Source organism: Ovis aries, chromosome 21 (genome assembly GCF_016772045.2).
Source record: "Ovis aries strain OAR_USU_Benz2616 breed Rambouillet chromosome 21, ARS-UI_Ramb_v3.0, whole genome shotgun sequence".
Classification (NCBI taxonomy): domain Eukaryota; kingdom Metazoa; phylum Chordata; class Mammalia; order Artiodactyla; family Bovidae; genus Ovis; species Ovis aries.
In genome coordinates, this window is record NC_056074.1 from 42,303,877 (window position 1) to 42,327,038 (window position 23,162).

At 55.8% G+C, this 23,162-nt stretch overlaps 1 protein-coding gene across 2 annotated transcripts in view; it reads left to right on the forward strand.

Moving 5' to 3' along the window:
- The window catches only part of LRP5 (LDL receptor related protein 5), a 122,698-nt gene extending 107,567 nt beyond the window's left edge, over positions 1-15,131 (forward strand). The window contains exons 18-23 of one of the 2 annotated variants that reach the window (XM_027959819.3): positions 2,320-2,556; positions 4,726-4,866; positions 6,273-6,509; positions 6,779-6,918; positions 13,310-13,407; positions 14,665-15,131. In XM_027959819.3, coding sequence (XP_027815620.1) covers positions 2,320-2,556; positions 4,726-4,866; positions 6,273-6,509; positions 6,779-6,918; positions 13,310-13,407; positions 14,665-14,926 — 1,115 coding nt within the window. In that variant the 3' untranslated portion in view covers positions 14,927-15,131. The remainder of the gene's footprint in view (positions 1-2,319; positions 2,557-4,725; positions 4,867-6,272; positions 6,510-6,778; positions 6,919-13,309; positions 13,408-14,664) is intronic. The other variant, XM_027959820.3, reaches the window with a different exon arrangement.
- Positions 15,132-23,162: the final 8,031 nt, after the last annotated feature.

Below are 23,162 nucleotides of genomic sequence, written 5' to 3' on the forward strand. Positions count from 1 at the left end.
GTCTTTCTGGAGTTTTCTCCTGCCCCACCTCATCACTGTAAACCCCAGAGACCCTGGCCAAGAAGAGGGGGGCCCTTTAATGACTGTCCGCTGGCGGGGACACCTCAACTCTCCTGAGCTTCCCGGTGGCCTTTCTCTGAGTTCCGGCCCCAGGGCCCACATGGCTTTGTGGCCTGAGAGTGGCTTTGCAGCTCGCACAGACATCCATGCCCTGGAAGAGAGCTGCACCAAGCGCTCAGCTCCCCCTGGGACCCCAGCCCTGGGTTTCCCCACGGGAGGATGCGCCCCTCTGTCACCCTTCCTCAGGGCCTAAAAGGCTTGTTTTCACTGTGTCCCCATCTCCATTCTTCCCTGGCCTCTTCTCTGGGGGCTCTCAGAAGGTCAGGGGCTCACGGAGGTCCCCAGGAGGCGCCATGGAGCCTCATGCCTCATGCAATGACCCAGACTGGCAGGGTGCAGCCCGCGATGCCAGTGTGCTCCGCAGCGCTCCTGCTGTGCGAGCCCAGCCCAGCCGGCCGCTCGCGCATGCGCACGTACTCACCCTCGCACGCGCACGCGCACATGCTTGCCCGGCTCTGTTACTTCCAGGAGGAAGCGGTGACCCAGGGGGGCTGCTTCTGTTTTAGGGACAAGGAAACGGAGGCACTGGGAGGTTGAAGGTTCCTCAGGTTGCCCTGCTGCTGAGAGGAGCCTGGGTTCAGCCTCACGTCCGTGCACACAGAGACACATACACACACCGCGCCCCCTCACGTCCTGGCTCTCCAGCAACATCTGCCAGGACTAGGGGCCCTTCGGGAAATCAGAGCCTGCCCCACCTGGACCCTCTTCCTCTTGGCTGGGCTGTGGGGGCGGGCGGGCAGTGGAAACAGCGGTCAAAGGCACAGGGCCTTTGGTTGGAGTTCAGGAGTGGGGCGCGGGCCACTGTCCATGCACAGCTTTCCGTGGCCAGCATCCCTGTGTTCCTTGGCAGCTCACTGCGCACACATCCGTTGTCCCCTGTGTGTCCTCTGTGGCCAAATGCAGTGGGAACAGCGGGATTGTGTTCATTTTTGCTGACAACTCCTCCCCCATCTCCCAACATTCAGTCCAGTGTGGACCCGCAGTTATGGGGGAGGCACGTGGATTCCGAATGTTGAAAGTCTTAGCACATCATGAAGTCAATGCTTTTGTGAAGTTGATGTCTTTTAAAGTTTTCTTTGTGGGGGGGCATGCTCTGTGGCTTATGCATCTTAGTCCCCTCCCCCCCGCACCACCATCCCCCCGCCCCCGCCCCCCCCCCATCAAGCCTTGGCTATAGCAGTGAAAGTGAAAGTGAAGTCGCTCAGTCGTGTCCGACTCTTTGCGACCCCGTGGACTGTAGCCTACCAGGCTTCTCTGTCCATGGATTCTCTAGGCAAGAATACTGGAGTGGGTTACCATTTCCTTCTCCAGGGTATAGCAGTGGAAGGGCCCAGGTCCTAACTGCTGAACGACCAGGGAACTCCCAATACCTTTTTCCTTAATCAGATTTTTTGGATGTTGATGACTGTTCTTAAACCTGAAATGGAGTTTGGGCTGATTTCTGGGCCTCCAGTTTTCTGTGATTTTCCAGCCAGGAGGGAGAGATGATGACAGGACCCTGGGGAAGGGGCTCCTCCTGAGTGTCTCTGCTGGCGCCCTGGCACTCATCATGCCCGCCTGTGTCCAGGCCTCCAGGACAGTGCCCCTCCCTCAGCAATACCGTCCACACTTGGCCTGCACTAGAGAAGTGGACCCCGAGGGGGGTGACTTACCATGGCCACTGGCAGGAGGTGGCCCCAGATCTCCTGTCCTTCCCCCTCTCAGCTCACCACCCTCCCATGACTCCCTCCACCGGGAACCTTCAAACCCCCTCCCCATCGACTCTGCCCCCCCTCCGGTACCCTTACCACCTGCCTTTCCTCAGCCCACCCCTCAGTGAAGGGCCTGGGTCCTCCACCAGCCCCCACCACCATGCCCGTGGGCTCTGTTGGCACTCACAGGGTTCTGGCCCCATTGCCCCAAATGTGTAATGGGTGTGGGCGCTGACCACTGGCTTTCTGACCCTTCTACTTCCAGTGGGGGTGCAGTGGACATGACGGTGTAGCCAGGCCCTGCACACACACCCTATGCTTTGGGTCGACAGCTTCATGGCCTACGTGGGGCTGGAGGCAGGAAGGCAGACAGGAAGCAGGGCAGTGGTCTTCTGCCTGGATACAGCATATATGAACGGAGCCTATTCTCCGCTTTGAAAGCCGGTCGTGCTTCGCCCAGCTTTTGCCCCAAAGCCGGCGCCCATGATGGTCTTTCTCTGCTCCGCAGAGCCTCCCACGTGCTCCCCCGACCAGTTTGCCTGCGCTACTGGGGAGATCGACTGCATCCCCGGGGCCTGGCGCTGTGACGGCTTCCCCGAGTGTGACGACCAGAGCGACGAGGAGGGCTGCCCAGTGTGCTCGGCCTCACAGTTCCCCTGTGCACGGGGCCAGTGCGTGGACCTGCGGCTGCGCTGTGATGGCGAGGCTGACTGCCAGGACCGCTCGGATGAGGCGGACTGCGATGGTGAGGCCCTGCCCCGCCCTCCCGGCCCCGCTCCAGTAAGACTTCGCCCATCCCATCGGCACCCCCTTTGCCCTCCTGGAGTTTGGGCTTTATCAGGCCTCACCTGAAGGTCACCGTAGAAGCTTTGCCAAGGCTCCTCAGCTTGGGAACGAAAAAATGTTAGTTTTAGGCCCCCTGAAGGCTCCTGGCGTCTGCCCTACCAGATTGGCATGAAGGTGGACTATGAGAATCTATCTTGCCTTCCCTCATTCAGTCAAGAATTTTACAGGAATCCAAGACAAATGCATTAGCTTTCTTTCCATGGTTTACACCCTGGTTAATTCCCATCCCCAAAGGCAGTGCTGTCCTCCACCAGCGAGTCTGTGGGTTAATGTTTATTTGTGGGTGATTTCTAGCATCCCACTGAACCAGGAGTTACAGAGAGATTTGTCTGGTCAGCCTGCGTGCACTACTGACTAGCAGGATCTTCCTTTGGACTGTGACAGTGAAACAAATGTCTGAGCTCCCTCTGAGTTTTTTCTTTTATAAATGACCTTCTCGGTTGGTTCCTGCCACACACTGTCAGCCCCACGGCCCCGTGTTGACTGCTACTGAGCTAGCTGTTAATAGGTCTTTCTAGCTGCTCCCCCCATAACCACTGGGTCCTGTACTTGGATAACTCAGATTTTATCTGTTCCCTGCCCACTCATGATAAGCAGCCATTCTGTGGAAGATGAAGGCCTGGGGTTCATTCCCCCAAATGTTTCTATAAAGCTGCAGTCATAAAGTCTTTCCAGCTCACAGACCCTTTGAGAACTGGATGGAGACTAGACCAGGGATTAGCACACTGTGGCCTAAGGATTAGGCCACCCTATTTTGGTAAATAAAGTTTTGGGTGCATGCTATGTCACCTCAGTCGTGTTCGACTCTTTGGGACCTCATGAACTGTAGCCCTCTGTCCATGGGATTCTCCAGGCAAGAATACTGGAGTGGGTTGCCATGCCCTTCTCCAGGGGATCTTCCCGCCCCCGGGATCAAACTCCTGTCTCTTATGTCTCCTGCATTGCAGGCAGATTCTTTACCATCTGAGGCACCAGGGTAAGTTGGTATTCTTTACCAACTTAAGCCACCTAAGTTTTATTGGGACACAGCTAGGCTCATTCATTTACATATTGTCTGAGGCTGGTGTTGCATGAAAACAGCAGAGTTGAGTAGTTACTGTAGAGACCTGTCTGTCTCTATACAGAAGAGTTTTCTGAGCCCTGTCTTACCCTGTTGGCCCCAGCTCTGTCTGGTGGCCAAGATCTCTGCAGGAGGCAGGAGCCCCTGATTAGGAACCATGCCCCACCTCCTCCCACTGTGAGAGTTTCTCCTGGTGGAAGGAAGCCCTGGGAGAACAGCAGGCCCTGGTGCAGGCTCTGGGTTCCACCCTCCGTTTCAGAAGCTTCCTCTCCTGCTCAGTGACCGGGAGATCTGCCCACTCATTGCACGGACAGGGTTCCTTGTCTCCAGTTTTGAGCGTGGGGCGCCTGGGCCGGGGCAGGTGGGGAGCATAGACAGGAAGTACTGGGGGCAGGTGACCAGCGAGCCCCCAGGCAGCTCCCTTCCTCACGGGGCCAGGGCCCTTTCCAGGTCAGCAGGGAAGCAGCGGCAGCTGCAGTACCCGGCCTTTCTCTTCCCCCTCCCCCGAAAGCCTGAGAGCTGCACTAGTTGCTTGCGTGGCCGGCCTCTGCCTTTCTGGTTGAGCTCTGCCCCCGCTTCCTGACCCCCGGAGCTCTGCAGGTGCATCAGCTGTCCCCTGCCCTACCTGGTTAGGAGCCTGGCTCCTGTGGGCCGTCCACTGACCCCAGGACCTGAGACAGAGCCTGGGCTCAGGGGCTGTGGGAGGTCCGGTGCTTTGTAAGCCTGACCCATGGTAGGATCCTGGTGAATAATTACCTCCCTGTGTCATTGAGGTCCCTTCCCTGCCAGCCTGTCCCCAGCATTTCACAGGCCTTGAAGGGGGGTCATCGAGGGGAGGGTGAAGGTTGGTTTGGCCGGGACGGTGCCCTGACCTGGTCCTCGCAGGGGTCCCTTTGCCTGCTCTATGTTTGGACCCCAGGCCTCTGCTGCTGGGTCTGGGGTCGCGGGGCTGGGTGCACCTGTTGGTGGTCATCTGCTCAGTGCTCCTGGCTGCGTCATGCCCTCCAGCCTCTCTGAACGCAAGGCCCCTCCTTGCAGCCGTCTGCCTGCCCAACCAGTTCCGCTGTGCCAGCGGCCAGTGCGTCCTCATCAAGCAGCAGTGTGACTCCTTTCCCGACTGTGTCGACGGCTCTGACGAACTCATGTGCGGTGAGCTGGCCTCCTGCAGAGGGCAGGGTCGGGGGGGTCACCCTGTGCTGGGCTTCTGTTCCAGGACCGTGGGGTCCAGAGGGAGGAAATGGTGAGGACCAAAGAGGCTGGAAGTATCAGGCCTTGGTGGGGGAGTCAGGGAAGGCTTCCTGGAGGTGGAGGCAGCTGGGAGAAGGGAGAGACGGAGCTAAGGGGCATTTTAGCTGGGACGGATGCACAGAAGCAGGCCCCTTTGGAGAAGGCAGAGGTGGGCGGGGCTGGCTGTGATGGGCCGGGCCTGAGTGGCAGGCAGAGGCAGCATGTTTCTGCCCAGAGACCTCACTCAGCAGTGTCTGCCAGGCAAAATCACCAGATGGAGCAGGGGCTGGGTCCCTTCCCTGGCAGCCTGCTGTCTGGCCAAGGAGGAGGAGTGTGTGGCCGTGTGCAGAAGCACACATGTGCATGCACACACGCACACATACGTACACGCGTGTGCTGCATGCCCCTTGAATGACATGGTCTGTATAGTCAGGGGTACCAGGGTACAGAGGATGGGAAATGAAGGCAGTCAGAGAAGACTTCCTGGAGGCAGTGGCTCTTGAAAGGCTGTCGGATTCAGACAGGAAGGGAACTGGGTTCCCAGGAAGTGGGGATGTGTCCATGCACCTGGGGATGTGGCACCTTCGTTCACGGCAGAAGGACCAGGGCTGAGAGCTCTGACTGCAAGATAGAGATGACTTATGAATAGGGAAGAAGGAGGGGTCCCCAGGGAACTCACTGAGTGCTTTTGTACCGTCCCATCAACCCAGGGCAGGCCCCTCAGCTACCACCTCAGGGGTGAGGTCTGGGGTCAGAGTGCAGCAGTGGGGTTCTGAGCCCTGCTCTTCTGGTGGGCAGGTGTCCATGCGGACCATGTCTGTCTTCGGCCTCCTGTGTGACTATGACCCCAGTCGTTGGGGTGATTTTCATCCATAGTCAGGCCTCCTCACTGGAACCAGCAGCTTTCCTCCCTTTGGGGGGTTTGGCCGGCTGGAGGGGACGGAGTTGATTGTCCCTAGAACCGTTGTGCTGACCTGACGGGGAAGTGAGTGTTCTTTGGACAAGGTTGAGTCTAGAGCTCCAGGTCAGGGGCATGAATAGGAGGAGGCTGCTTTGGGGGAGTCGCTGGTGAGCGGCTGGGGACGGTGGGAGAGCTCAATCCGGCTGAGGAGGGGCAGGAGGCCACTGTGGGCAGGCTGGAGGGGGCAAGCCCTTCAGGGGTGCTGCCCCAGCCCCCCAGCATCTCCACCAGTGGGTCCTGGGCCGGGGCGGGTATGAGCCCTCCAGGGCACACGCCCTCCAGGGCACACAGCGCCTGCCCCCCCCCGCAGGAGACCCGCTCCGTTTTGGTTGACGTCCACCTTCTCTCCCTGCCCGGCCTCTGGCAGAAATCACCAAGCTGCCCTCGGACGACGGCCCGGCCCACAGCAGCGCCATCGGGCCGGTCATCGGCATCATCTTGTCCCTCTTCATCATGGGCGGGGTCTACTTCGTGTGCCAGCGCGTGGTGTGCCAGCGCTACGCGGGCGCCAACGGGCCCTTCCCGCACGAGTACGTCAGCGGGACCCCCCACGTGCCCCTCAACTTCATCGCCCCCGGCGGCTCCCAGCACGGTCCCTTCACAGGTGAGGAGCCTGAGCCCCGCGAGGGCCATGGAGGAGGCGGAGAGGGCGGCTGGGGCGGGCTGTGGGGCGAGGGGGTCAGAAATGCTCTTTGGACTTGAGCTGAGCTCGTCTGAGTCGCCCACTAGGGACACCCGTCAGGTGGGGCTTCCTTTCCTGAGCCTGGCTGGGTCTCCTGGGCAGAGGGGCTGGAGAAAGCGTGCCGTGTCCGTGGGGCGCCCTGGCCCCTGACCAGGCCTCCTCCCCCGCGGCACCCCCTCACCCCGCCACAGGCATTTCGTGCGGCAAGTCCATGATGAGCTCCGTGAGCCTGATGGGCGGCCGGGCCGGGGTGCCCCTCTACGACCGGAACCACGTCACCGGGGCCTCGTCCAGCAGCTCGTCCAGCACCAAGGCTACACTGTATCCGCCGGTGAGTGGGGGCAGGAGGAAGCCCGGCCGGCTCAGGGTCCCCCCACCGCAACCCATGACATCAGGGTTTCTAGAGTTACCAGCCAGCCGTTCCACCCCTCAGGGTGGTGGGTGCGTTCACTCGCCTCCCCGTCCCGACCTGTAGTTTTTTCCTTTCTCTTCTTTTATTGGAGTGGGATTTCTTTACAGCGTTGTGCTCATTTCTGCTGTACCATGAAGTGAATCATCTGTGTGTGTACCTATATTCCCTCCTTGGACCTCCCTCCAACACCCTGGGTTTTCTGTTTAGAAAAGAGCACTCCCTGTTCATGGTGGATAATCCAGAAGTCACATGAAGTCTAAAAAGTGGAAGTCGCACTCATAATCCCACCTCCCAGGGCTGCTGTCTGGCGTCCTTGGGTCTGGGTGCCAGTCTTTATTCCAAGGGCCTCCCCCATCCGCAGGGCCTGTCTGGCTGGACGTGAGCTTCCCTTCAGTGTCCCCACCAGAAATACCCTAGTTTCCCGCCTAAGGCCTTGCTGGTTCCCAGAAACTAGCTGGATTGTTTTCTAAGGACAGGCACTCACGGGGTGACTGTTGTGCTGACGTTTGCTCCCTGGAGCTTCCGGCAGCCCAAGTCGGGTGTGGGCTGGCTCCAGGCCACACCCTGGAAGGAAATGATTGTAGAGGGTGACAGTCTGTAGCCCTTAGTGTCCAGGTTCTGCTGTAGGATCCCGAGGGGGACCTTCTCCTTCATGTTGGCTGGGAAGGCCCCCTATTGCCAGGAGCATGGCCTTGGGTAACGGGGTGAGCCTGATGCATGGACACGAATCTGGGGCTATGTGTCAGGTTCTGACTTTACCTCAATCTGTGCTTCTTAATTCTTCAAAACCTGACTTTTCTGTGATGAAATACTCTTCTGAGGTGAAGATGGCCCCTTGAACTTTCTCTGGGGGGTCCCAGTGAGCGCCACCCACCAGGACGGGGCCTGCCCACCCGTCTGAGTGTCCCCCATATCCAGGGTATTGCCCTTCCTTATTGCACCTGATCCTGGAAGGGTCTAGGAAAAAGGCAGCGGGGGTTATTATATCGGGTCCACAGGATTCGGTCTGAGTCTCCTGGAGGCTATGGGGCTGGGCTGTTCAGGGGTGGGGGAGGCAAAGAGTCAGCAGAGTGGAGCTGAGGCACCCTCCCCACTGTTCTTTCCTTCCTGCTGCTATTGTCACCTGACCTTCGGATGGCCCATGTAGCCAGCTAGAAGCCCCAAGAACCCGTGTGGGACTGAGCTGACTCCAGGACAGCCCCCTGCCCACCCCCTCCCACCCCCAAGGTGGACACCAGGATGCTTGCAGCCTCTGGAGAAGCTGGGAGCTGGGGGGATCGTACTTGACAGCAAGAGACGACACTGACCACCAGCAGTTTTTATAATGGCTTTATTGAGATATATAGTTCACATACCATGCAATCCACCCACTTAAAGTGTCCAATTCCGTGGTTTTTAGTATATTCACAGAGTTGTGCAGTCATCACCGTGGTTAAATTTAGAACATTTCATCATTCCCAAAAGAAACCCTTGGGGAGCCAGCTGTTTAAAAATTAACTACATTGCTTTGAATCAGTAATACATGTTCATGGTACAGAATTCAAAGGGCACGGTGAAAAGAGGGCCCAGCCTTTACCGTGACCAGGAATTCATCCCTCCCGAAAGGCACAGCCTGTGCGGAGTTTATTGTCTGTCCTCCCAGAGGAAATCTGTGCATAAGCGAGCATATGAGAGTGTGGACTTTATCTTCCCAGCAAAGAGAGTGATTTTTTTTCTTTAATTTTGGAGACAATTGTAGATTTATCTGTAGTTGTAAAATATAATACAGAGCGGTCCCATCTCCCTTTCACCAGTTTTCTGCCTTGGTAACATCTTACGTAACTATGGTTGTCTTAGCACATGCGTGCTGCTGTAACAAACATACCATAGACTAGGCAGCTTAAACTACACACGTTTATTTCTCACAGTTCTAGAGGCTGGGAAGTTAAAGATCAAGGTTCCAGTTTCTCACTGTTGAAAGCCCAGTTCTTAGTTCATAGTGACTGTCTTGTCCGTATATAGTAGAAGGCATGAGGGAGCTCTCTGGGGTCTTTTTTTTTTCGGCCGTGCCTTGTGGATCTTAGTTCCCTGACCAGGAATCGAACCTGCAACCTCCTGCAGTGGAAGTGTGGAGTCTCAACTACCAGGCCACCAGGGAAGCCCCTAGGGTCTCTTTCTTAAGGACACTTATTCCATCCCGGAAGGCTCTACCCTTGTGGCTCAAGCACTCCAGAAGGTCCCACTCTTAAACCAATCAGGTTGGAGAGTAGGTTTCAGTATATGAATTTGGGGGAGACCCAGACATTAAGTCTACAACAGTAATACGATATCATAACCAGTGCATTGATACAATTCCCTTTGACTGTATTTAGAGTTCACCAGTTTTACATATGCATTTTTTAAAGCCAACTTTTTAAGAATCTGTTTTTATTTGCTTGTCTGTTTGGCTGCTCCGGGTCTTCGTTATGACACACAGGGTCTTTAGTCACGGCACGCGAACCTTCAGTTGCGGCACGTGTATCTAGTTCCCTGATCAGGGATCGAACCCGGGCCCCCTGCTTTGGGAGCGTGGGGTCTTAGCCACTGGACCACTAGGGAGGTCCCAAAGACAACTTTTTATTTTCGGAGCAATTTTAAATCCACAGCAAGATTGGGAGGAAAGTAGGGAGACTTGCCAAATCCCCGCTCCGCCCCCATGATCAACCTCCCGCACCAGAGTGGAACAGTGGGTACAGTCCACGCACCTGCACCCAGAGGCCACCGTGTACGTCTGAGTTCTCCCTTGGCGGTTTGGATTCTTGGTTGAATTCTGTGGGTTTGGACGAACTTGTAATGAATGACATGTATCCACCATTAGCATCTCGTACAGTGTAGCTTCGTGTGTGCTTTTTAAAACCCGCACGATAGCATCTGCAGCTAATGGTAGCTCCTCTCTCAGCCTCACTTTCTTTTTGCAAATGAATTTATCTGTTATGATTGGAGGCTAATTACTTTACAATGTGGTGATGGTTTTTGGCATACATTGACATGAATCAGCCACGGGTGTACATGTGTCCCCTGTCCCAACCCCCCAACCCCGCCACCTCCCTCCCCATCCCATCCCTCTGGGTTGTCCCAGTACACTGGCTTTGAGCGCCGTTTCATGCATCGAACTTGGACTGGTGATCTGTTTCACATATGGTAATATGTGTGTGTCAATGCTGTTCTCTCAAATCATCCCATCCTCTCCTTCCCCCACAGAGTCCAAAAGTCTGTTCTCTATACCTGTGTCTCTTGCTGTCTCGCATATAGGGTCGTCGTTACCATCTTTCTAAATTCCATATATATACGCTAATACACTGCATCGGTGTTTTTCCCTCTGACTGACTTCACTCTGTATAATAGGCTGCAGTTTCATCCACCTCATTGGAACTGACTCAGCCTCCCTTTCTGCGGCTGAGGCTCAGTGAAGGGCTGGCTGGCCTTTACCCAGCACTTGAGAGGAACGCCCTCTCTGTGTGCTGCATCACCCCGACTCCAGAAGGGGGCGCTGTCCCCACCCTGTTTCGCAGGGAGGAGGCCGAGGGACCGAGTGGTAACTACCCGCCCTCCCCGCCTCCTCCGGGGGCCCTTCTGCCCGAGCTGGCCACTCTGCGCCGGTCTCTCCTGCACCCTGAAGTTTGTTTCCCTTCTCGGGCAGAGCAAGCCCCCTTCTTGGTGACTGGACAGTGCCTTTGTTGGGGTGTGGCTGGGCCACACCGGTGGGTGTCTAGTCACCCCAGGATCTTGTTACCCCAACAGGAAGATGCCCTGTAGCTAAGGCTGAAGGTCATCTTGACCTTTCTTGGCAAAGGGGTCCTTAAGAGAAGACAGTCCCTTTTCCCACCAGCAGAGGGCAACACCAGCATGACTGTCCCTCACTCTCCGCAGGTCTAATTTAGGCGTTTCACTTATTACAAATGACGTCAAACATCTTTTTGTATGGTTAATAACCTTTGTAGTTTTATTTTCTCAGAAAGGTGCGTTTATGTCCTTTTTCTATTGGGTTGTTGGTTTTGTTTTGTTTCGTTTTTTAATCCGTTTGTAAGGGCTCTTTGGGTTTCCCAGGTGGCACTAGAGGAAAGGAACTCTACTGCCAATGCAGGAGACGCAAAAGAGGTGGGTTTGATCCCTGGGTCGGGAAGATCCCCTGGAGTAGGAAATGGCAACCGGCTCCAGGAGTCTTGTCTGGAAAAATTCAATGGACAGAGGAGCCTGGTGAGTTCCAGTCCTTGAGGCTGCAAAGAGTCAGACACGACTGAGTGACTGAGCACAGCACAGGGGCTCTTTATGTAGAGGTATAGCTATATTAAGAGAATGAGCCTGGGATATGGGTTGAAAATGTTTTTCCTAGCTGTCTTTCGATTTGGTTTATGTTGTGTTTTGCCCTTTATACCATGAAATTAAGTCTGGAGGGGTGTTGATCATGCCCAGAAAGGCTTTCCCTCCTCGTAAAAAATAGTTTCTTTCCATGTTCTCTTAAAGTTCTCAAGGTTTCATGTTTGTGTTTAAAACTTGCCCTTGGAATGTAATTAGAGGGTCTGAGTGAGTCTGGAGGTACTGACTATTTCTGCACTGATGGCTTCCAGGCAGCTTTTATGAATTGAGGTCCAATCAGGAGACAGAAACCATATGGTGCTTTGACCAGAGAAAGTTCAATACGTTATTAGTGGGGATTGGAATTCCAGGGCGTTGGCCGGTGAGAGGTAAAGAGGACTCTTTAGAACACAGGAAAAGCAGATTATCTGGGAGGGAGTGACTGGGAAAGAGCCCCCAGCTGCCATGCACAAGAAGACAGAGAAGGGGCCAAGGTGCTCACCAATAGAACTTGTTAGAGATCTGCCTACTGCTGTACTGGGAAGACTTCCCCACAACCCTTCCTTGATCTTCACCTCCCCGGCACCCTGGGGGAGGTAGCTCTGAGAGTCAGCAGGGAGGGGATTATGGGCAGGATCCCAGAGCTCCTTGGAGGCAGAAGTGAAGAGGAGCCAGGTCTGGTCAAGTTCAAGGGCAGATGCAGAAAAAGCTCCCCACCCCCAGCCTGGGGTGAGGGGCAGGCGCTTTCTGTTGGTGGTGCTTCCTGACTGGTTTCTGCTCCCCTCTTCACCCCAGCTGTACCTTCCCAGCTTTGGGGTCAAATCCTGAGTATCCCGAGGCTGGCTGTTTGGGTTGAAGAGGACCCTTCCCCCAGAATAAGGAGAGGGGTCTATGTGGTTCCTGAAGGGCAGGGGAGGGGCCTGGGCTTTTCCTGTAGGTTATTCACCAAGTGTCAGGACCGCCTTAGGAAGCAAGTCTTCTTAATTTTTTTGTTTCTTTTTTAAATTTTTCTTTCTTCCTTGGCTTCTCTCTGAGGCATGTGGGATCTTAGTTCCCTGATCAGGGATTGAACCCAACACCTCCTGCATTGGAAGCGCAGAGTCCTAACCAGGGAAGTCCCTAGCCCCATTTTAGAGATGAAGCTACTGAGGCCTCAAAATGGGAAATCCCTCACCAGGGAGCCTGCTGCAGCTGGGAGGTGCTACAAAGGACTCAATCCACATCTTCCCTGGGACAGGCTGTGCCCTGTCCACCACCCCAGGGACCTGGGGAGAGTCTGTCCTTCAGGGCACACACACAGTGATAGCCCTCTGCCCGCTGTGCCCCCTGCAGGGAAGCTGGCAGGAGGTGGGGGGAGCGGGGGAGTGCAAACCTGGCCCGTGTCTGGGCCCCTGGGTCCACGGCCCCTTTTGTGGGGCCAGTAGTGTGCTGCCTAGCTCTGAAGGGTGTGTGCTTGGGGGGAAGAGTTGTGTCTTTACACCACAGTTTGGGGGGCAGCGTAGGTCCTTGAGAAAGGGGCACCCTTTCCTGGTTTGTTGAGACGCTGGCCAGGCGGGCAGCTAGGCTGTAGCCCCTCCCTGGTGGGTGGACCCCCCTGCGTCCTCAGGGTTCCCCCAGGAGTGTTTGGAATAAGGAGTGAATTATAGAGATTAGATTTTTGCACCACGTGGAAGGAGATGGGGAAGTAAAAGTCCAGAGGAACCTCGCCAGGCGCTCTGGGGCCCAGTGACACGCCCAGGCCAGCAGGGACACCTCCCCGCTGGTGACCGGCGTGCAGGACCCACCGGGGACCTGAACGCGCTGGCCTGGGGTCACCACTGGTCAGCGGGGCGGCCCCGGCGGCCACCCTGCTCTGCCCCTCCGCGTGCCCACTCGCAGGCCACGGCTGCCGCTTCCCGGCCCAGACCAGGAGGGGTCGTGGGAGGAGGCAAGGCGGGCGAGGGTGGCGGGACCGCGGGCTCCGGGGCGCGTGTGACCTCGCTTGGCCTCCCCACAGATCTTGAACCCGCCGCCGTCCCCCGCCACGGACCCCTCCCTGTACAACGTGGACGTGTTCTACTCTTCCAACATTCCCGCCGCCGCCAGGCCGTACAGGTACGGAGCCCCCGCGGTCCCGCGCCTGGCCCCCTTTCCCGGGAGAGACAGCGAGGAGGGGTCGGCGGGGCGCGCTGAGGTCAGAAAGCACCGGGAGCCCTCGGGTGGGAGCCTTGGGGGTCTTGGGAAGCCACCGGGGCTCCCCACCGCGGCTGGCCGGTCCCCGAGGGCTCTGCGCTCAGGCGGTGCTTGAATCCGGCTGGGGACCGCGGCGGGGCCGCCACCCCGCGATGCCTCCCCCGGGAAGGAGCGGGCTTGGCAGGCCCTCGCCGGGGCGATCCTTCCGCCTTCCTCGCGGCGCAGGCCTGCTTCAGGGGACGTCGGGTCCGGCCCCGAGCCAGGCTGGGCGAGCTGAACCTGCTGAGCTTCAATCACCCGGTGGTCTCAGCCGGCAGGGCCCACCCCGCCCCGGCGGGCTACCTGATGGAGCACGTGGAGGCTGGGCCCCGCTAGGCTTGTCCCCCGCCTCCCGCGTAGAGAGCCGGGGTCTGGGGGCGCTGCGGGTGGCGCCTCGTGGTCCTGGAGCCGCGGACCCTCGGGGAGCGGCGCCGCCCGCCCTCTGGTGGCCGTTTGGGGGACTCCCGGGCCTGGAAGGGGAGCCGGCCGATTCCAGGAGGCACCGCTCTTGACCAGGTGGTCACGACCCTGGTCAAGAACGTGCAGGGGCTCCCCAGCCTGCCTGCTCCCAGGACCCCACGTGGGGTGTCCTCCTGCTGCACCTTCCTCAGCGGCGGGCCCTTTGGAGCCGGCGCCCCCTTCCTGCCCACTGTGAGCCCCACCTCGGGCCCAGGCCACAGGGCGATGTCGCGGGGGTCATCAGGAGACATCCCCGGGATCAAGACGGGACTGGCTGGTCTCCACTATTTACAGCAGTGATACAAGGGGGGATAGCCGTCAAGCACTTCCTGGTGTCGGGCACTGTTTCTAGCACGTTCCATGCAGAATCTCACTTTAGTCATCATAAGCCGCTTTTGAAACAGACACCGTTTCATCCTTCCCATTTTGTCAAAGAGAAATGGAAGCTCAGACAGGTTAAGTTTAGTCCCAGGTGGGCTCTGGGGGCCTCGTTCTCCATAAGGGTGACCTTGGCTCGGGGCTGCAGTCCTTGCCAGGGCCTGGACTTGGCAGCCTGCAAGGTAAGTGCAGATGCGCCCACCTTGGAGGTGGCACTGTGGAGGCTCAGGGGGCCCGGGGGGCAGATGGATGCGCATGTGGGCCACTCTGAATGCAGACTCCCTTTGCCTGTATCCCCTTCAGGCCCTACATCATCCGCGGCGTGGCGCCCCCAACCACGCCCTGCAGCACGGACGTGTGCGACAGTGACTACAGCGCCAGCCGCTGGAAGGCCAGCAAGTACTACCTGGATCTGAACTCGGACTCAGACCCCTACCCGCCTCCGCCCACACCCCACAGCCAGTACCTGTCAGCGGAGGACAGCTGCCCGCCGTCCCCCGCCACGGAGAGAAGCTACTTCCACCTCTTCCCGCCCCCGCCGTCCCCCTGCACGGACTCCTCCTGACCTTGGCCGGGCCACCCTGGCCTCTCAGCGCCCCTGTACATAGTTTTAAATATGAACAAAGAAAAAAATATATTTTATGATTTAAAAAAAATATAGTTGGGATTTTAAAAACAGGAGAAATGTGAACAGTGATGGGGTGGGCAGGACAGGGAAAAACTTTGTACAATGGAGAAAATATTTATAAACCTAATTTTTTAAAACATCATTGCCATTCTTTCATGCCCTGTGTGTGGGAGCTGCGTGTCCCCGAGGAGTGAACGGCCCACCCTGGGCAGTTGTTGGAGTCCTGCCCTTATCCTCCTGGGCATCTCACCTTCAGGCTCCCCCAGGGAGGGGTGAGACCTCTGGGAAGAGGCCTGCGAGGGGTCAGCTTTGTGGATGCCTGACTCATGCCTGACTTGATGTTTGATTTTATGCTCTGCGATTGCCGTCCTGAAATTCTAGATAATTTTGAAGACTGAGGCCCTGCATTTCATTTGGCATCGGGCTCTGCAGGTTATATACCTGGGCTTTGGGCCATTCCCTGGCTGGTCCCTCCTACCGTCTGACCTGTGTGTGCCAGCTCAGGGCTGCTACTGCTCATCAAGACACCCCCACCCCACCCGGTGGTCCAGTGGTTGGGACTCAGTGCTTTTACTGCCAAGGGCCCCAGTCCAGTCCCTGGTTGGGAAACTAAGACCCTGCAAGCCGCATGGTGTGGCCAAAAAAAAAAAAGCGCTGGGGCCCCTGCCATCCATGTTGACCCAGTGGGTGGTGCTGCCAAGCCACACTTGCCCAGGTAGGGGAGGGAGACCCCAGCCCTCCTCCTCTCCCTGGCCCCCTCCATGCCCATCTCTGCAGACGGGCTAAGGACACCTTACTCCTCACCGAGACAGTCCATACACGCTACCTGAGGCCTGTTCTGTGCCCACCCGGGTGGTACTGGAGGAGACATGGGTCAGCCTGGTCCCTGCTCCAGGGGCCCCCAGGCTGCGAGAGTCGTGGTGTGTTGCGAGCAGGCTAGGCTGTTCTGGAGTCCGGTAGGAAGAACCACCTTGGCAGGGTTGGGAGGAAGGAAAAGGCAACAGCCAGGAAGGGCTTGACCCTCGGGGAGGTGGATGGGAGGTCAGGGGGGAATCGGGGCAGTGCTGGTGTGCCCTCCACTGGAGGGTCAAACCACAAAGAGCTGGAAGAAGACTGCACTCCTGACCCCCAAGGCCTGGAGAGTGGGGTGAGAGCCGATGGAGGGGTGTCTGGTGGGGCCATGAGGGCTCCAACTGTGGGCCCAGGGGTTGGAGCTGGGATGGGCCTGGCTTCTTGGGACAGATTTTTTTTTTTCAGGTTTTGGCTCTGCTGGGTCTCTGTTGCTGCGAGGGCCTTTCTCTAGCTGCAGGGAGCGGGGGCTACTCTCCAGTTGCGATGCGCAGGCTTCTCATTGCAGTGGCCTCTCTTGTGGAGCACTGGCTCCAGAGCACAGACTCAGTAATTGTGGCGCACGGGCTTGGTTGCTCCGCAGCATGTGGGATCTTCCCGGACCAGGGATCGAACCCGTGTCTCCAGCATTGGCAGGTGGATTCTTCCTGCCAATGCTGGAAGCCTGGGGACAGAATTTGAGGAGACTCCCCTGAGCCCTGATTGCCTGGGAGTCCCCTGAGGTCATGGCTCATCAGCCTTGAAGGCAGTAGACACAAGTGGGCTTGCTGGGGACGGGGTGACCGGCCGTTGGTGCAGACGAACCGTGAGAGTGGGTGGCCTGTCCTGAGTGCTGATCAGGACGGACCACGCTCAAGGCCCCTTTGAAATTTATTTTTACTTACAGGAAATGGCAACCCACTCCAGTATTCCTGCCTGGAGAATCCCATGGACAAAGGAGCCTGGGGGCTACAGTTCATGAGGTCGCAGAGTCAGGCTTGACTGAAGCGACTTAAGCATGCGTGTATTTATTTGACTGTGCTGGGTCTTAGTTGCAGCACGTGGGATCTGTTTAATCATTCCCTGATCCGGGATTGAACCCAGGTTCCTCACACTGGGAGTGTGGAGTGTTAGCCATTGTACCAGCGGGAAGGTCCCAAGGCTGCTCTGCAGACCACAGGGCTTGGGTCTGCCTCTGCCGGAAAAGCTTCGTCTCTTATCCACACCATCCAGCTGCCCCCGTCTGTCAAGGAAGGGTGCCGTCGCCTGCCCCTGGGAGTAGAGTAAGGCTTCCGTGAGATAAGCCTCGCCCAGTCGGGCCCTGGCAAGCCGCAGGTCCTTGGTCATGGGAGGGTGACATACTTCCTCAAGGTCACAGAGCTAAGGACCAGCCGCTCCCAGGCCCAAGTCGGATCTCCTGTCCACAGAGCTGCCTGCGGAGGCTCAGGGCTCCTAACACTCGCCCGGTGCCCTGAGATGCTCCTTAAAGCACCTGTCTCCATGCAGGCAGGGCTTCCCAGGTGGCGGTAGTGGTAAAGAACCCGCCTGCCAATGCAGGAGACTTAAGAGATGTGTGTCTGACCTCTGGGTCTGGAAAATCCCCTGGAGGAGGGCATGGCAACCCACTCCAGTATTCTCGCCTGGAGAATCTCAGGGATGGGAGCCTGGTGGGCTGCCGTCTATGGGGTCGCAGAGTCGGACACGTCTGAAGTGACAGCCCATGGCAATGCAGGCGGCCAGTGGGGGAGGGGAGAGTGGCTGCCTCATGGGGGAGACCCCCCTCTCCTGCCTTCCCTCTCCCTTGGGCAGCTAGGGATCTGGCGGGGGGGTTGGGGTGGGGGGAGTGCCTGGGCTGTGTGCATTGACAGAAGAGGGAACCACCCTCTGAGGTCCTCCCCTCCCCCTCCTGCAGGCCCCCCGGATAGAGCCGTTGTGTGGCCTAGGAGCCCGAGGGTGCCTGCCGCTAGACCCGTTCCTGCCGTGCGAGGTCAGCTGGTGGAGTGGGGTCAACCCTCTGGCCTCCTACCATGTGCCAAGTGAATCTGTCAGCCTTCAGCCAGCAGCTACGGTGTGCAGAGCTCTGCACACCAGTCCCACGCTGGAGGACCCAGAGAGTAGCCAGATGGGACCCTTCCCTTAAAGGTGCTCGAAATTAGTAACAGAGGCAACTTCCTAAGTTGTGGAAAGCACAATTTTGAGATATCCTGGGGCCTATAGGCAGGAAGGCAGGGAGGGCTTCCTGGAGGATATGATATCTAATCTGTGTCTTCAGCGAGGGGATGAAGTTAACTGGCTTATTTAAACTTCACAACAGCCCAGCGAGGTAAATGGTATCCCCAACTTATCGTTGAGGAAACCAAGGCTTGAGGAAAAAGAAGTAAAGACAATTTTTTTCATTCATTTCTTGAACTCTTCCTTTATCCAGCAAATGTTACCAACTGGCTCCTGGGTGCTGCTCAATGTGGCCAGAAGGGCATCCACCTTCCCTTTAAACCCTCTCCCTCCGCACTGTCACCCACTGCTTCCCAAGGCTTCCGGAGCCCTGTGGGGTCTCCCTCAGGTAGTGGGCTCCCTCCCCACTGACCCCATCAGAGGGGATCCATTTGTTCAGCTCAGCCTGCCTCCAACCCTGGGATGGGTGTGGGAGCTCTTCCCTGCCTGGGGTCCAGTGCTCCCTTGGGTCTACAGCTGCCCTGGGCAGTTGAACAAAAGGCATGTGCCCAGATCTTGGGCACATCCACACACTGGGAACCAGGCTGTGGGCAGCGGAGGGGGTTCTGTCCCCGAGAAGCCCGAGTGGTTGCTGAGCTGGGTGGGCCTGGATCCCGCTTGGCCCCTGCAGTGCTCCTTCTCTGGTGCCTCCAGCACTGGGACCCCCTGGTTGGACCGTATCCTCCGGGAATGCAGCTGGGGTCCCACCAAGCAATCCCCATACTGGCTCCTCTCCCAGATTTCCACTTCTCGGCCTCTCCCTCTTCACTCAAAGGCTGTCTTCTCTTTTCTTTCCCGGCAAGCTCAATGGTGACCCTCATTATTAGCAATCCTAGTGATTCTCCTTCCTACCAAGTCCTTTAATGGGAAGGGAAATACTCAAACCCCTACCCCCCACCCCAACCCAGACTGAATCTTAATGCAGTGAAGAAAAGGAAAAGAGACAAGTTAAATTTCCATCTGAAAGTGGGCCCACCTTCACATCCCGCTAGAGTTCCCTATTTGCCCCCTTTTCTCCAGCCTCAGCATGTCGTAGCCCGACCACCCAGCAATGCCCCAGCACTGGCTCGGGGCCTCCCGGGGCACGTCCCCTGCCAGGGCAGCCTCTTTCCACCCCTTGGATCAGGCCTGAGCCCTGGTGACATAACAGAAGGAAAGACAATGTGGATCTTTGTTCTCAGGGCGAGCTCCTTCCATCTCAAGCCTTTTCTTTATCCGGAGCTGGTCTTTTCTGAGTGTATTAAAGTGTCCTTTCTCTTTCAGTTGCCTTGGGTCTTGGTTGCTGCACACGCGCTCTCTCCAGTTGCAGTGAGTGGGGGCTGCTCTCTCATTGGCTTCTCACTGCAATGGCTTCTCTAGCACACGCTCTGTGGCTTCTGTGTGCAGCTCTCAGGGCTCGTGGGCTTCGGCAGTTGCAGTTCACAGGCTCAGTACTTGCAGTACACAGGCTCTGTACTTGCAGTTCACAGGCTCAGTACTTGCAGTACACAGGCTCAGTACTTGCAGTACACAGGCTCTGTACTTACAATTCACAGGCTCAGTACTTGCAGTACACAGGCTCTGTACTTACAATTCACAGGCTCAGTACTTGCAGTACACAGGCTCTGTACTTACAATTCACAGGCTCAGTACTTGCAGTATACAGGCTCAGTACTTGCAATTCACAGGCTCAGTACTTGCAATTCACAGGCTCAGTACTTGCAGTACACAGGCTCAGTACTTGCAGTACACAGGCTCTGTACTTGCAGTACACAGGCTCAGTACTTGCAATTCACAGGCTCAGTACTTGCAGTACACAGGCTCAGTACTTGCAGTTCACAGGCTCAGTACTTGCAGTATACAGGCTCAGTACTTGCAATTCACAGGCTCAGTACTTGCAATTCACAGGCTCAGTACTTGCAATTCACAGGCTCAGTACTTGCAGTACACAGGCTCAGTACTTGCGGTACACAGGCTCTGTACTTGCGGTACACAGGCTCAGTACTTGCGGTACACAGGCTCTGTACTTGCGGTACACAGGCTCAGTACTTGCGGTACACAGGCTCTGTACTTGCAGTACACAGGCTCAGTACTTGCGGTGCACAGGCTCAGTACTTGCGGTGCATAGGCCCAGTTGCTCTGTAGCACGTGGAATCATCCTGGACCAGGGATCAAACCTATGTCTCCTGCACTGGCAGGCGAATTCCTATCCACTGTGCCACCAGGGAAGTCCAAAATGTCCTTTCTTTCATAAAATCACAGTAATAGCAAATAATATTTTTAAAAAATCATTACTTGATAGGATTAAAAGATGGCAGCTCTGTTCCCCAAAGTTAAGGAATCATAGCTAGGTGATGGGCACATGTGTGTTCACTATACTTTCCTCTCTACAGTTGAGTATGTGTAAAATTTTTCATATAATTTTTCTAAAAGTTGAGATGGGTTGAAAATTGAAATATGAAAAATCAAATTACGAAGGGATTAGGGAGAAAAAGGGGAAGTGGTGATCTGAGAAATCTACAAGTTTTATGATGGTGAGGCCAATGCAGAACTTTGAAATCACTGTCCTCCGTGAAGTCTGTCAATGGCTCCCCATGGTCCTCAGGAGACAGGCTCAACTCGGATGCCTCCTCTTCCAGGAAGTTCTCCCTGACTTCAACTCTTCTAGTTAGGCTAGGAGCTCATCATAAATGGAGACTTTGGGTGCCCACTTATGTTAGGCGAGGGACTGCATTATTTCATTTAATTATAGTGCGTATGGCTCTGTGATCCACCTGAGTCTGGGATGGAGGAGTCTGAAGCAGGTACCAGCAAGTCCTTTGATGATGAATGAGTAAAGGGATTCAGGTATCAGTGGGTGGCTGGGCCAACTCCTCCACAAGAGGGCAGTCCCAGCCCTGATTGCCCCCTCCTGCCCACACACTCAGAGGTGTCCCTCTGAGGCACCAACCCCTGTCAAAAACAACACTGACTTGTGCTAGAAGACCGGAATAGGGACATGCATATGCAAGAAACAGACCAGACTGAATAGGATGAAGGCTTTGTGCTGGATTATTTGGAAAGGAAAGGCAGGAGATAAATAGGCTTAAGACTTCCTCACCAGATAGAAGGTAACACTGGAAGAAAGAGGCGGTCCCAGCTGCAGAGAAGGGTCACACCAAGGACAATTCTCAGAAAATCCAGTCAATCAGAAAGGTCAGGAGGTCTTTAAAATTTTTTAAAATATTTTTAATTTTTGGCCACCCCGAGCAGCATGTAGAAGGACCTTAGTTCCCTAACCAGGGATTGAACCCACTAACCCTGCATTGGAAGGTGGAGTCTTAACCACTGGACCACCAGGGAACTCTCTAAAAAGAGTTTTTAATGAAATGAACAAGTATTTCCTGAGCATCTATTGAGCTGGTAAAGAATCCTCTTTTAATGTGGGCAACCTGAGTTTGATCCCTGGGTTGGGACGATCCCCTGGAGAAGAGAACGGCTACCCATTCCAGTATTCTGTCCTGGAGAATTCCATGTACAGTCCATGGCGTTGCGAAGAGTCAGACATGACTGAGCAACTTTCAGTTCAATTCACTGTGTGCTAAGTACTAGGTACTGGGGTGAAAAGAGAGTGAAAGTGTTAGTGATTCATCCATGTCTGACTCTTTGCGACCCCATGGACTGTAGCCCACCAGGCCCCTCTGTCCATGGACTTCTCCTAGCAAGAAAACTGGAGTGGGAAGCTATTCCCTTCTCCAGCGGATCTTCTCAACTCAGGGATCAAGCCCACATCTCTGATGTTGCAGGCAGATCATTTACCATCTGAGCCCCCAGGGAAGCCTCTGTGGTATAGCAGCAAAGAAAGGAAAAACTAACCTCATGAAGCTTCTGCTCCAATGGGTCTAGAAACAGAAAGCTGCGTTTTCAGTCCTGCTCAAAAGCATCACATTGTATAGCGCACTTTTACTGTCCTGGGGTTGCCTGCAGCAGTTCCCGTGCTCCAGGGCAAGCCTCTCTGGTCCAGCACTACTCACAGAGCACAGCCTTGCTGCTCTAAATCCAAACCATCCTTTCTAAAGTATGGCCAGCCCTGAATTTGCCCTCTGTTGCTCTGAAGTTTTTCCTTTGCTTATCCTCCAAAGCTGCCATGAGTCCCTCCCTCCCATTCTTCCCTGCTTCTCCCCCGCCCACCCAGGTTATCTGTATATAGATCCCTCTCCCTAACCCTCTGCATATCTTTTGAACTTGCTGCAATCTTTTTTGCGGGATCTTGGTTCCCAGATTAGAGATTGAACCTGTGCCCTCAGTAGTCAAAGTGCAGAATCCTAACCACTGAACTGCCAGGGAATTCCCTGGCTTCAATCTTGAAATGAATTCTTCACTAGCTGTAGGGCTTTGGGCAAGGATCAGCGCCTCTCTGAACAGTAGGATCAGGCAAGTAATATCCATCCTTGGTTGGTTGCTGCCACTCTAGAAGCCCAATACCCTTCAGGGCATGGACACAGGTGGTGTCACCATTATCTACAATCACTGGTACTTAACAGATAAGATCTGGAGGTTTAGCTGTTGTTCAGTTGCTGCAGCAAGCCAGGCTTTCCTGTTCTTCACCATCTCCCGGAGCTTTATCAAACTCATGTCCACTGAGTCAGTGATGCAGTCCAACCATTCTCGTCCTCTGTCGTCCCCTTCTTTTCCTGCCCTTAATCTTTCCCAGCATCAGGGTCTTCTCCAATGAGTCGGTTCTTTGCATCGGGTGGCCAAAGTATTGGAGCTTCACCTTCAGCATCAGTCTCTTCCTGGAAACTTAGAGGTGTTAGATTACCCAACTAAGGTCACTCAGCCAATGTGAGTGTAAATTCCTTCTGGCCTCAGTTAATTAACCGGTAAAATGGGGATGATGATTCACCAGCAGTGAAGTCTTTCTGAGTTGGCTTCCAGCTGCAGGTTTGCTGAAGGGGGGAGCTAGGGGACCGACGGGCATGTCTGCACTGGAGACCCAGCTCCCCAGGCACTAGGGGTGTGTGTTAAGTCTCTTCGGTAGTGCCCGACTCTTTGCGACCCTATGGATTGTAGCCTACCAGGGCTGACCGAGTTCAAGCTGGGCTCTCTTCTCCCTGCCATTTGGCCCGGGGGTGGGGGTGGGGTGCTCAGATAATCTGAGTCAGGGAGGTGAAGG